General features: G+C 20.3%; 2 protein-coding genes across 2 annotated transcripts in view; both read right to left on the bottom strand. All coding sequences in view use genetic code 6, as the record gives it.

Annotated features, from left to right (window-relative positions):
* Window positions 1-62: 62 nt before the first annotated feature.
* Window positions 63-9506, bottom strand: TTHERM_00554180 (transmembrane protein, putative; the record flags this gene model as incomplete). The annotated part of the gene is made up of 16 exons (XM_001009208.3): window positions 63-259; window positions 325-495; window positions 562-1605; window positions 1665-2034; window positions 2092-3039; window positions 3175-3306; window positions 3678-4326; window positions 4375-5771; window positions 5833-6294; window positions 6684-7213; window positions 7261-7585; window positions 7638-7903; window positions 8189-8524; window positions 8583-8720; window positions 8775-9182; window positions 9233-9506. The coding sequence occupies 16 exons, from the start codon at window positions 9504-9506 to the stop codon at window positions 63-65; spliced, it is 7647 nt and encodes a 2548-aa protein (XP_001009208.3).
* Window positions 9507-13904: 4398 nt separating this feature from the next.
* Window positions 13905-14631, bottom strand: part of TTHERM_000551222 (hypothetical protein) — a gene marked incomplete at both ends in the record, with an annotated part of 1808 nt that continues 1081 nt past the window's right edge. Inside the window, 3 exons of the mRNA XM_012795937.1 lie at window positions 13905-14101; window positions 14179-14340; window positions 14407-14631. The exon at window positions 14407-14631 is cut by the window's right edge and continues 1081 nt beyond it. Coding sequence (XP_012651391.1) covers window positions 13905-14101; window positions 14179-14340; window positions 14407-14631 — 584 coding nt within the window. The remainder of the gene's footprint in view (window positions 14102-14178; window positions 14341-14406) is intronic.

Genomic DNA, 14631 nt, shown 5'->3' with positions numbered 1-14631 from the left:
AGTATATTTTTAATATAAAATTAAATTTGGTAATTTCAATATTTTTTATTTATTCTGTATATTCATAAATTATTTTTTTTTATACTTCGCTCTGTTATTTAAAAATCTTAATTCACTTATTATTCAGCATCTAACTACTTTATTTTAGATCTTTCATGAAATGGATTTTAAATATTTATTCTTTTATTTAAATTTATTTATGATTTATCAATTTTATTGGTGAATTGCATAAATTTAGTTTCTAATTCTGTCAATTTTTCTGTTTTTTAGATTTATTTAAAATATTATTATAAATAGTCTAAAAATAAGTAAATAAATTTATACATATTTTGCTTTAAGAAATTATGAAATTTTAACTTTATGTCTCCCATATTTGGTTTTATAAAGTTGACAAAGATTGCAAATCAGAACTTTAGCTATTATATGGTACTTTGCCTTATTTATCAAGCTATGAGAATAGATTAAGCATTTACACATTTGAGTTTTCTTTTAAGCCTACTTATTGGTTAAAAATTAAGTATGTTAATAATTAAATTAAATACTAAAGTTAATAAAAATTACTTGTTTAATGATTATATAAAAGAAGATTGATGCTCAATTTATTATCTTTACTAAATGATTAATAATTTAACAGAATTCTTCTTATCTTTTTCTTTAATTCTTTATTTATTTGTTTTTTTTCAATTTTTTGTTCTTTTTTATGTAATAATTTATTTTTCAGATAAGAAAATATTTTTAATAAACTATGTTTCTTACTATCAATTACTCTTATTAAAATGGTTATAACAAAATAAATATTAATTATTAAGATTATGATTAAAGAAATAATCAATAAATAATTGTAATCATTTCCGCTTATAAAAACACAAAGAAATACTGTTAAAGCGCATACCTTTGTGGATAAGCTATCTAACTAATTGTAGTTATCTTCTAAGTAAGGTTATAATTTATTTGCATATAATCCATAACCTGTTATAATCAATGTTATAATACAGCCTTTTACAATCTAATTCTGATAATAAAGGTTAAGTACAAGTATTATTGATATTTTTTATGCTATTTTTATGAACTCCCAATAATAAACATTGCTTTTGTACTCTCTGTACAAGAAGCCAAATTTCATATTTATAAATAAACTATCTAAGTTTTTTTTATTCTTTTTAATGTAAACTAATAGAGCAAAAGGAATTATTATAACCCATATAATTAAGAAAGGAACTATTAAGCTCAAGCTATAATATTTATAGCTGTATGTATAGCATTCATAATTGATATTACTTAGTATGTAAGAGGTGTCCCCAATTTATCTACATGAAAGCAGACTTATCATTTAAGAAACTAAATCTGGTTAAAGATACAAAAATAAGAATATTGATCCTGTATAGAGTTAGTGTATTTTAAATTTGATTGATTTATCTACAAATTTTTAGTTAAATTTCAGGATAAAAGCAAATAATGCTAAAATAATAAAAGGAGAAATTAAAGAAAAAATTAACTTCTTGTAAATTTAAGGTATTTATATTTAACTATCTTTAAGAAAACATTCTAAAAAATCAATAGATGTTTTTATTGGAGTTCCTAAATATGTAGAAACTTCTACAAAATCTATTTATTATTTGGTAAAATTAAAAAAAATAATTTTAAAAAAATAATAAATAAATTACATGAATCAAGGTTTAAGTTGAATGAGACTGTAGTACTAACTATTTGAACATAGTTTGTAAAAATCTTAATATAATTTTTAGATAAAATTTTTTATTTTGAGTTTTAAAGCTTATTTGATCTATCCTTTTAACTAAGATTATCAATTTTATAACTTTCGTATTGGATTTTTTTCGATTTTTTGCGAATGTTGTTTATCAATATTCTTTTTAAGAAAAAACTCTCATCGTTCTTAACAGTAAAAAATATAGAAATTGTAATCCAAAGAAAAGTAAGAGCCAGTTTCCAAAAATCATATCTAATACTTTCACATAACTCACACTAAAACTTTGAACTTCTTGTATAGCTTTTCTACCAAAACTCTCCATGAATCTTTGTATAAATAAATATTTTTAAAAATATTATCAAATTAATTAATTAATTAATTACATCACATTCTTCGCATAGTGGTCCTATATTTCCTTAATGGTAAACATTATTTCCAAATGATGTTCCTATACAATTCTATAATCTATTATAGCATTATAATATTTATAAACTATGCTCTTCTTTTCTCCAAAATCCACTTTAGAGATTAACTAATCCATTTTAGCATTATCCTCCAGAAGGACAGGAATAACATGCTTCAAAATCTAATGAATATTTACCATCCTCACAAGTTTAACATTCTTTATAATTGTTATACTAATTAATGATCTCTCCATAAACACAATTCCTAAAATTAACATGCACTTCAAATGTATAATTATTTTCAAATGTTTATGTTTAATTGTTAAATATCTTTATTGATTCTGAAATAAATTCTATTATCAATTAGGAATTAGGAATACCTATCAAATCTAGATCATCAAATATAAAAATATTTTTGATAGGATCAATTTATTAGATAGTATTTCCTCTAAAATAATATTGAGAAGAATTTACTGTCTTTGTACTTATTCTTATTTGAGCTTTAATTTGCTATCCTTCAGTATATATTACAGGTTTACTGCTATTATCTCTTAGCTCAAAGATAAATTTAGGAAATTTATCACCACTTTTAAAATTGTTAAATATAATTTAATTCTAATTTTAATGTTAATATTAAAAACTTTGATAGTTGACATTATAAAGTTATGTTGGATAAGAAAATTAATCATTTCCATAATACAAAGCCTAATTAAATGAAATCAAACTTTTTTCTATTTTAGGGTTTACTCCTTAATTATAAATTCCACCACCTATTATAGCCTTGTTATTACTAATTTCAGTATTTTAAATCATTATCTATTATTAACTTGAGTTAACAGTTTATGCCAATATATAAAAAGCACCTCCATTACCTTACTCAACTGAGTTTTCTCGAAATTAAGATTCAACAATTTACATTTTGAAAATCTAAAATAAAAATAAATTAAATGGATAAAAATTAATTTTAAATAAAATTAAAATATCAGTAAAATAAAAATTGATTAAGTATCATATTTAATTTAAGCTTTTTAAAAAATAATTTATATTAAATAAAATTATTACATCATTTATATCAGTTTACAAATAAATTGAACCTCCATTTTTTATTGCTGTATTTTAAAAAAAGCTCGAACTTTGAATTAAATTAGTCATTTGATTATTTCCTAAGATCGCTATTGCTCCTCCATTAACTGCCTAATGAAATAAAATGTAAATAATTAAGATTAACTTGCTATTTATTTATACCATAGTCAAATATAATATATTTTACACGAACCCTCATTTGTACTATATTTACACCGTAACGTAATTATACTCCATTTACATCAACCTCAAATTTTATTTCTTTTACACTATACCCATACAATTAAGGGTTGATGTAAATATAATATAATAAGTGTTGGCGTAAAAGAAATATAATTTGAGGTTGATGTAAATAGAGTATAGTTAGGGTATGGTGTAAAAAGAGTAAAAAAGATGGTTTGTGTAAAATAAAGGAAATTAAGAAATAATGGTGTAAATAAAATGCAAGTTAATCATAACTAATTTTATTGAGAAAAAATTACTTTATTTTATTTGAAATAGGTGTTTTATATACCAAAATTTGAGTAAACTAAAGATAAACAAGAGCCATAGCAATTCTAAGTGCAAATAATTTCACTAAAAAATGAGTTATCATTTATCAAAACACTAGATCTGTTTAATTAAATCAAAGAATTATTTTTAATTTATTAAGTTAAAGCATTATTTTCAAGAATCCTTTGAGGTTTTATTTAAAACATATTATTGAACCTGCTTTGACTAATCTCTAATTTACTTTATGTGATATCTATTAGACTTGGTTAAAATTAACATTTCGTTGCATTTAATTTTTTTACTAAGATAGTTGAATTTATCGATTTAATTAAAAGAGGTAGAGACGATTCCTAGGAAGAAATCAAATCATAAAAATTTGTATTATTTATTTTAATGTTTGAATTTTCAGAATTAATAAATGTGCATGCTTATATATTATCTGGAGCAAGTATTTTTGAAAATTGAATAGGATAATCATAATTTTACATATTATTGAAAGATGTTAAATTTTAAATAATGATATCAGCATCATTTGCATTAAAAAAAATAGAATCTGTGTTTCCTAAAATATTTGTTAATAAAGCATTGTTTAAAGTGAAATTATAGAGTCTTCCTAACTGACCTTATGTTGCTTGATTCCTTTAAATTAAATATTTTTATTTAATTTTTTTTTAAATAATAAATTACTTAATTGAAACTACACTTGATGATGGATAAAGTGAGTAAATATCAGTAAAATTACATTTATTTATACTCAAGCTTATATAAGAATTCTAAGAATTTATGTATACAGCTCCTCCATCTAAGCTAGAGTAACCTTAAGAAAATGAAGTATTTAAGAATATATTATCCATTTAGTTACTTAGTGGTTCTAGGTAAACAAAAGAAGCAATACTAGCAGTTGATTAAGAGAATATAGAATTATACAATTGAAATGTATTTGATTTTATTCTTAGACATCCTCCTTATTGTATGAATAATGCTGTGTTATCCTATAAATCATAAGAAGAATTTGTAAATGAGCATCTATTTATATAAGTGTTGTTGCACTATATAAATGCAAAATTATAGTGAGAATCTGACTTAGAATTGCTAAACTATGTGTCTTAAATAAGCATATCTCCTTGAGAATTAATTATCTAAATAGCTGTTGTTGACTAAGTTAAAGAATTGACGAAACCATTGAGAGTATTGTCATAAAAATTAGAATTTAATATTTAAATATTAGAGACTTAATCACAAGCAATGAACAATGGGTTCGAATAAGAATTTGGTAATGTTTATTTGAATGAAGAACTAAATATTTCAATATTATTTAAGTCAATCAAATTGTTTTTGTAATTGATATTTTAGATAATTATGACAGAATTATCAACAGCATTAATATAACTAGAATTAAATAAATTCAGGTTAATTTAATTAACTTCAATAAAATATAAACAACCTGCATACATTTATTAAGTTTTTTTTGAATTTTAATAAAAATTTTAATCATTAAGACATGATATGTTGTATAATTTACTAACCTATGATTATGAAGCTCTTAAAAAAGTGATTTAGTCTTAATTTTTAGATGATATATTTTTGGCAGTTATATTTGCTATTTTGTCTAATAATATTAATGAAGTTATGCTTAAATTATTTGTATATTCATTTTAAATATTTGGAAGATACTAATTATCTGATGTGTAAATATTACTTAATTATAGAGAATGCTATGGTAATGGATTAAAGGTATATATTGCGTTATAAAATAGATGTGAAGTTATTGTGTAAAATTTGTTATATTGTATGATAATATTATCAAACAAAATATTATAGTTTTTCTGATTTATAGTGCTAATAGTTGAAAATATTTTTGAATTACAAAATTGATTTCCTATGATTTGCATGTTACTGACATTAAATTAACCTGCTTGAAAGAGTTAGCCTACATACTGCGAATTTGCATTTTATTTTATATCACAGATATTGTTTTGAATAATCATCTATTTGATTGTTATACTAGTTTCACTTAACTACTTTACAATGCTAAACTAACTGTTTAAAATTGAATTTTCAAGAATGAAATTATCTAACACAAGCTTTTTAATTATTTTAAAAAAATATTTAGTTTATTTTTTAATTACTAATATTATGATTTACCTGCTTTGAATCACTAACTTAAATTATATCTTAAAATTAAGAAAAATCTTTATTTGATATATTTAGATTTTACAAAGTTACAGAGGAATTACTTATTTGAAGAGAATAGCAATTTTAGGAATATGTAGCATTCGAAGACTAATAGTCGATATTATCAATATTTACAATTCCAATTATATTATTTATTTATAATCCACACTAATAAATTTAGTTATCCAAATATTTAAAATAGAATATTATATTTTATAAATATAAAGAATTAAATTAATTAAATTAAAGGCTATTTGTAATATTTATTTAAGATTATTTTAAAGGATCTGCACTTCTTATCATTAATTATATTACATTACTAAATTAAATATCTAACAATTCTTGAAATAATTTCAAAGAATTTTCTGTGTGAATATAAATATTGATGTTAATCTTCTAAATCCCATCTATTAATTGATTATATTGCTATGCCTGATTATTTTTTTATAAAATTTTATTCATATTTTATGAATTTTAATATGGAAATAAAATAATTTGCTCTTTATCATTATACCTTTTTAATGGTTAATTTTTTTAAGGTCAAACTTTGTTAAACTCAATTTATCAAAAGTCAATTAAAGAAAAAAAATATTGGTTATTTTTAGTAAAAAATAAATATTTATTCTAAGGATTGATTATAAATTTTAATCTTTTAATATGAATTATTTATTAATTTAATTAAATTATAGAAAATTTAATAAATAAAATGTGTTTTATATACCCTTGATAAAAATTCTTTAAAGTATCTTTTTGTCAAGTATAAGGTTTTGAATTTCAAACTTAAAATTCTAATTATTATTTATTTTAATAAATTAATTTACCAGTAAAAAGGTTGTTATCAAATTTTATGAACTTAAAAATGGAGATTCACTTGTTCCTAGCCCAAATAAATAATCTTATTGTTAAGTTTCAGTTGTTTTAAAATAAAAATCCATCTAACAATTCAAACAATTTTAAACATTTTCTAAGCACATTCCTATTGGTAAAAAGTTGTTACTGTAGTAGTATTAGATAAAGAGCTATTGAGAATCAGCTAAATAACTTAAATTTATTGTTTTATCATTATATTTAATGGTTTATATTTTAAAAAAAGACTCAAAATTCTTGCTATTTTAATTATATCTAAATAAAAATACACTTCCTGTATTGCTTTCTCCAATACCAATCAATTAAATATCTTCAAAACAATTAATATGAAGTGAATCAGAAGACATTTGAATTAGTAGTTAAGTATCTTCTGTATCTATATTAAAACTAATTACCTTATGATCATCACACAGTACAATTAAATAAATATTGTTGCCATCATTATATAATTGACCCATTACCGATTTATAACATTAGTATTTAGCTTATTTTTAATTAAGTTAATAAGTTAATAAAAAATAAATTATTTACTTATTGTCTTTTTATATTTAAATTTATATTAATTTAGTGAATCCCATACATATACATTTCCTAATACATCTAATCCTACAAGAGAATGATTTTTTTCTGAATATAAAGCGTAACAAGTTTTATTCAAATTGTCATCTAAATTATCTGAAAACAAAGTTTTTGCCTTTTAAATTTTAAAATCAATCATCCAGAATAAAAAATTTTCATTATTGTCTTTATAAGGTAAACCTGTAATAAACCAAAGAATGTTTTCTTAATCCATAAACGAAGTCAATACATAACTCATTCTCGCCAAAGTAACATTAATTTAACTTAATTTAAAACTCTTAAAATATAATTATTTTAATTTATCTTTGAGACTGAATAAATTTACTTACTTAAATATTTTGATTTGAAAATATCTCAAAATAGCTTATTGATTCAGTATCCATCAATCCAAAAAAACCTTTAGGGTAATTTTGAACTTAAATAAAATAGTTTTCTTTTCCAAATATGTTGCCTTCAGGAAAACTTGTATACCATATAACATCACCATCAATTGTATTTTATATAACTTTAATTTAACATTAACAAACTGAGACAAAATAATTTATGTTATTTTGATTAACTGGAAATATTTTTATCCATCCATTAGCATAGTAAACTTTTTTTTTAAAAATTAATTTATTTCTTAAAGTAAAAATGAGTTAAATATTATTTAATATATAAGATCACAATTATTAAGTTTTAAAAATTAAAAAAAAATTTAAAATATTAAGAGAGGGGAAGTAGTAAAATATTAGTTTTAAATTACTATTAATCTTAACTAAATAAATTGAAAGACGACTCCTTCATTAATAACAATTATTGGTATTTTCCCCTCCCCAAAATAGAAGATAATTTAATTAAAAACCTTGTTTAAAGTATGAAATTATTTAATAAATATTACATTAACGCCTTATAGTTTTATTATCTTGATAAGAAAAAACTAAACTATATGTCTAGTATGAAAAATTATTATCCATAGGTATCAATAACTATTTGTTTTCTTAAAGGTAATACCATTTAGTGTACTAAGTTCCTTAAAAACGTACAGGAAAATCCTAAGTAGCAAATACAAAAGTAAGAGAATCTATTGATTATGTTAACTAATTCCCTATAATGGTAAAATCAAGTCTGAATAAGGAGTTAGGGTCACTCATAAATAAGCTAAAATTCTATTTAGATTATTCAGTAAATTAAATAAATTTAACATTCCAAAAATTATTGCCCCAATCCATCAAATCTATTTTTTAAGAAAATAATTATATCAATAATATTCAATTAAAATAAATCATTTCTACTCATTTATTTTAATACAGTAAATTAATTCAAACTTAAATCTCCAATTTATAAAATGCTAAGTAAGTAATAATCGCCAACTAAAAATATCAAATTCCAATCATAATAGAAGTCTATATCTGAATACCATGTGTATGTAACTATTTATAAATTTAGAATTTAAAAAATTTAAATATTATTAAAATATAGTATACATGGTTTTGGGAGATAATTATGATATTGAAGTTAGTATGTTGTTAAATTTAAAGACCAAGCTTGAAATCCAAAATCATCTTTTATTGTTATAAAAATTTTCCCATTATTAAGGATTTATGTTCTTGGATATCTAAGAAAACTATTAACATTATAGTTATAGTAGCAAGCATCTTCAGAATATATCTGTTTAAACTAAACAACATCAATTATGTAGAATATACAAGCTCTAGTGGTTAAAATAGCTAAGTCAGTGCCTTAAATAAGGCTTACACCTGTTGGATTTCTAAATATGAGGAACTTTACTATCTCTAATGTATAAACATTTGCTGCTATTAGCTGATTTGGACTAACAATTAGAATTTAATTATTTTTCTAAATATACTCCATTTATACAATTGTATAATCAGCTATTTTGTAAAAAAATTTTTAAAGTCAATAAAATTTATGGATAATTTACGCTTGATTGCATTAATGATGTTGTCTTCATTTTTCGAAATGTCATCGTAATACACTACATTAGATATGTCATTTGCTCCATATTTATTACTAGAAAGAGTAGTGATTAAGATAATATTTGTTTTTGGAATTTTTAGATAACTTTATATCTATTGATTATCGTAGAAGCGAGCCACTTAAATAAAAGAAATGATATTATATATATTTAATATTTATTAAGTTACTGTGTTGAATAGAAAATTTTGGACACTAGGATGTCTACCCTGATAAGACATAATGTAATAGAAGATAAATTAGTTATAAAAATGATGCTTTGAAATTCATTCTTTTATTTTTTTTTGTCTCTCCTTCTCAATCTCTTAAAAAACTCTACTTGTTTTATCTAATTTTGTTAACTAATAATTTTTTTAATAAAAAATATGTTTGTTTGTTAGCTTTAATATTTAGAAAACCATAAGACTAAAGTAATTAAAGAAGATAAAAATTATTAAAAATTTTAGATTTCAGTATTTTGATGACCCTGTAAATTTTCCCCACAGAGTAACTTAAAATCAAAATTAGGCTAGACATATAGTTTTGTTTTTTCTTATCAAGATAATATAATAATAACGTGTTAATTTAATATACAGCTCCAGCAACGAATTTTTACAAAATTTTATAATTAATATGTTACAGTAAATATAATTTATGACAATCAATAATTAATTACTTATACTTGTTTTTCAATTAATATAATATATATGATTCAGGGATATAATTATGAAATTCAAGTTAGTATTTTGCTAAATTTAAAGATCAAACTTGAAATCAAAGTTAATCTTTTATTTACTACAAAAACTAACTCATTTTTTAATAAAAATATTTCTTGATAAGCAAGTAAATTAACAACATTATAATTATAGCCACAATTATCTCCAAGATATTTCTCTTTAATATAAATAACATCAATTAAGTAGGTTTACAAGCTCGAGTTGTTAAAATAGTTACTTCTGTGCATAAAGTAAAGCTTACACCTGTTGAAGATCTAAATAATAGTAATTTTATTATCTTTAAAGTATTAACATTAGATGCGATTAGCTGATTTTGACGAACAATTAGAATTTAATTATTTATTTAAATATACACTATTATAAAACTGCATAATCAGCTATTATGCAAACAATTTTTAAAGTCTATACAATTGATTATTAATTTACTCTTGATTGAATTAGTGATATTGCCTTAATTTTTTATACTTTATCGCAATACACTTAGCTTTTTATATCATTGATTTAATTAAAAATAAATATAAATTATTAAATATTATTTATTTATCTAGTGGTTTGGAAATGACTAGATTTTTAAATGGCATTCTGCTTTTTTTAAAAAGATTGGTTATTTTTAAAATTATATAGCTCGTTACTTAGTATTGAGCTTTTGCTGTGAATATTAGTAATATTAAAAGCATAAAAAATTATAATTTTACTTATTATAATATGTTTGTATTAACATTAGTTTCAGTATATTAAAATAAATTATTTGGTGTTATGTAAACAACCATTGACTTTAGTTAACAAATATTATAATAGGTATATTTCTAATTACTAATTCAATTTAAAAACAAAAACTTTATATAAATTAATATTTTATTAAGGTAAATATAAAAATTTTAGTTAATAGTTCAAATATATCATGTTCTTTATGTGTAAAGAGAATTTCGTTTAGCATCATGTAGTCTTTAGATTTTTTTTATTATTTCAGTTTCTTATTTGAGATAAATTTGATAAAAAATTAAATAAAATTGAGTTTATCTTAATAAATACCTTATTATGAATTAAAATACTATCATAAAACAAAAAACATCAAATATTTTGAGCTAACTCACTATCTTAGCCTTTTTGATTTTTTATGCTAATTATTCAATTTATGCATACAGAAATAAGTAAACAATTTCAATCCTGTTATATATTGTACTTTCTGTATCATGGCTTATGATTGTTCTAATAATTTAATTACATCACAATACTATATAAATATAGTCTTGATTTAAAGTTTAATAAATATATTAACATAAATAAAATAACTTAAAATATTAGGATTACTTTTTAACTTTTGCCAAATTATTTTTTTAGTTTGTCTTTTTATGAAAAATGTTGCTATTTGAATATTAAAGATGAAGTAAAAAATATTGCTGAATAGAAAAAATAAAAATAAATAACAGTTTTAATAAGATTTATATAGATTTGATTATTCTAGGTCCTTATTATTTTCTTCTTTATATTATATTTATTACTGAATATTATACTAAAGTTTTTTTACAAAAATATATTTATCAAATTTTAGTTTTAGTAAAACTATACTATTTATTTTTGTTTCCCTATTATGAACATTAAAATTTTATAAAACTTTTATTATTTTATAAATGACAGGAAACAGAGTGCTAATACAAAAATCACAGATACAATAACTAATAAGGCTAAACTAGAGTAATTTAGATAAAAAGAAATTAATATTATCTTTATTATAAATACTATAAATATTATACATAAATATAACCATTTGTAATTTGAAATATATTATATGCTCTTTAGCAGTAAACGAATTAAGAAAATAGAATTATAATATATTTTAATTAGTACATTTTAAATATATAATTAAATTTGGTAAAAATTAATAATATTTTATTTTTTTCTGTAAATTCATAAATAATTATTATCTATATTTAGCTCTGTTACTTAAAAATCTTAATTAACTTACTATTCAATATCTAACTACTATATTTTAGATCTTTTATGAAATGGATTTTAAGTATTTATTCTTTTGTTTAAATTTATTTATGGTTTATCAATTTTATTGGTGAATTATTAATTTAGTTTCTGTTTCTGCCAATTATACAGTTTTTTTTATATTTATTTAAAAATGTTATAAATAGTTTAAAAATAAATAAATAGATATATACCTCTTTTGCTTTAAGAAATTATGAAATTTTAACTTTAGGTCTCCCATATTTTGTTATATAAAGGTGAACAAGATTGCAAATTAGAACACTAGTTATTACATGCTACTTTGTCTTATTTATCAATTTATGAGAATAGATTAAGCATTTACATGTATGACTTTTCTTTTAAGTTTACTTATTCATTAAAAATTAAGTTTGTTAGTAATTAAATTAAATACTAAATTTAGTAAAAATTACTTTGTTGATCATTATAAAAATTAATTTTTTATTTTTAATAAATTCAATTAATAGAAATATCAGTAAAATAAAATTGATTTAGTATTTTATTTAATTTAGCCTTTTAAAAAAAATTTTTATATCAATTAATTATTACATCATTAAAATCAGTTTACAAATAAAATTGCTCTACCATTTTTTATTGCTGTATTTTAAAAAAAGCTCGAACTTTGAATAAAGTTAGTCATTTGATTATTTCCTAAGATCGCTATTGCTCCTCCATTAACTGCCTAATGAAATAATAATGTAAATATTAGATTTTATTGAGAATAAATTACTTTATTTTATATGAATTATGTGTTCTATATATTAAAATTTGAGTAAGCTAAAGATAAACAAGAGCCAAAGTAATTTTAAGAGCAAATAATTTCACTAAAAAATGAATTATCGTTAATCAAAACACTAGATCTGTTTAATTAAATCAATGAGTTATTTTTAATTTGTTAAGTTAAAGCATTATTTTGAAGAATCTTTTGAGGTTTTATTTAAAACATATTATTGAACCTGTTTTGACTAATCTCTAATTTGCTCTAAGTTATATCTATTAAACTTGGCAAAAACTAACATTTAGTTACATTTAATTTTTTTTACTAAAATAGTTGAATTTATCGATTTAATTAAAAGAGGTAGAGTCGATTCCTTCAAAGAAATTAAATTATAAAAATTTGTATTATTTATTGTAATGTTTGAATTTTCAGAATTAATAAATGTGCATGCTTATAAATTATCTGGAGCAAGTATTTTTGAAAATTGAATAGGATAATCATAATTCTACATATTATTGAAAGATGTTAAATTTTAAATACTGATATAAGCATCATTTGCATTAAAAAAAATAGAATCTTGGTTTCTTAAAATATTTGTTAATAAAGCATTGTTTATAGTGAAATTATATCCTAACTGACCTTATGTTGCTTGATTCCTTTAAATTAAACATTTTTATTTAATTTTTTTAAAAACAATAAATTATTTAATTGAAACAACACTTGATAATGGATATAGTGAGTAAATATCAGTAAAATTACACTTATTTATACTCAAGCTTATATAAGAATTTTAAGAATTTTATAAAAAAAATATGGACTTCCTACTATTATTCCGTTTGTAAATGATGACTATGATTTAATATATATTCAAAAAAAATAAATTTTTTCGCTTTTTAACTTTTTTAAGTAAATTTAATAAATATTATTTTATAAATGACAAGAAAAATACCAAATACAAAAATCACAGATACAATAACTAATAAAAGCTAAACTAAGGTCTTTTAGATAAAACGAAATAAGTACTATCCATATTACAAATACTATAAATATTATAAATACATATAACCTTTTATAGTTCAAAATATATTATATGCTATGAATCAAAAAAATTGAATTATAATCAATTTTAATTAGTATATTTTTAATATAAAATTAAATTTGGTAATATCTATATTTTTTTTTCTTCTGTATATTCATAAATAACTTTTTTCTATACTTCGCTCTGTTATTTAAAAATCTTAATTCACTTATTATTCATCATCTAACTACTTTATTTTAGATTTTTCATGAAATGGATTTTAAGTATTTATTCTTTTATTTAAATTTATTTATGGTTTATCAATTTTATTGGTGAATTACATAAATTTAGTTTCTATTTTTCTCAATTTTTCTGTTTTTTTTATATTTATTTAAAAAATTATTATAAATAGTCTAAAAATAAGTAAATAAATTTTTTATATATTTTACTTTCAGAAATTATTAAATTTTAATTTTATGTCTCCCATATTTGGTTTTATAAAGTTGAAAAAGATTGCAAATCAGAACTTTAGCTATTATATCGTACTTTGTCTTATTTATCAAGCTATGAGAATAGATTAAGCATTTACACGTTTGAGTTTTCTTTTAGGTCTACTTATTGGTTAAAAATTAAGTATGTTAATAATTAAATTAAATACTAATGTTAATAAAAATTACTTTTTTGATGATTATATAAAAGAAGATTGATGCTCAATTTATTATCTTTGCTAAATGATTAAAAATTTAACAGAATTCTTTTTATCTTTTTCTTTAATTCTTTATTTATTTGTTTTTTTTCAATTTTTTGTTCTTTTTTATGTAATAATTTATTTTTCAGATTAGAAAATATTTTTAATAAACTATGTTTCTTACTATCAATTACTCTTATTAAAATGGTTATAA

The sequence above is a fragment of the Tetrahymena thermophila genome (genome assembly GCF_000189635.1).
Source record: "Tetrahymena thermophila SB210 genomic scaffold scf_8254786, whole genome shotgun sequence".
Lineage (NCBI taxonomy): Eukaryota > Ciliophora > Oligohymenophorea > Hymenostomatida > Tetrahymenidae > Tetrahymena > Tetrahymena thermophila.
Note: the sequence above shows the minus strand (reverse complement) of the source record. Positions and strands in the feature narration are given on the sequence as shown.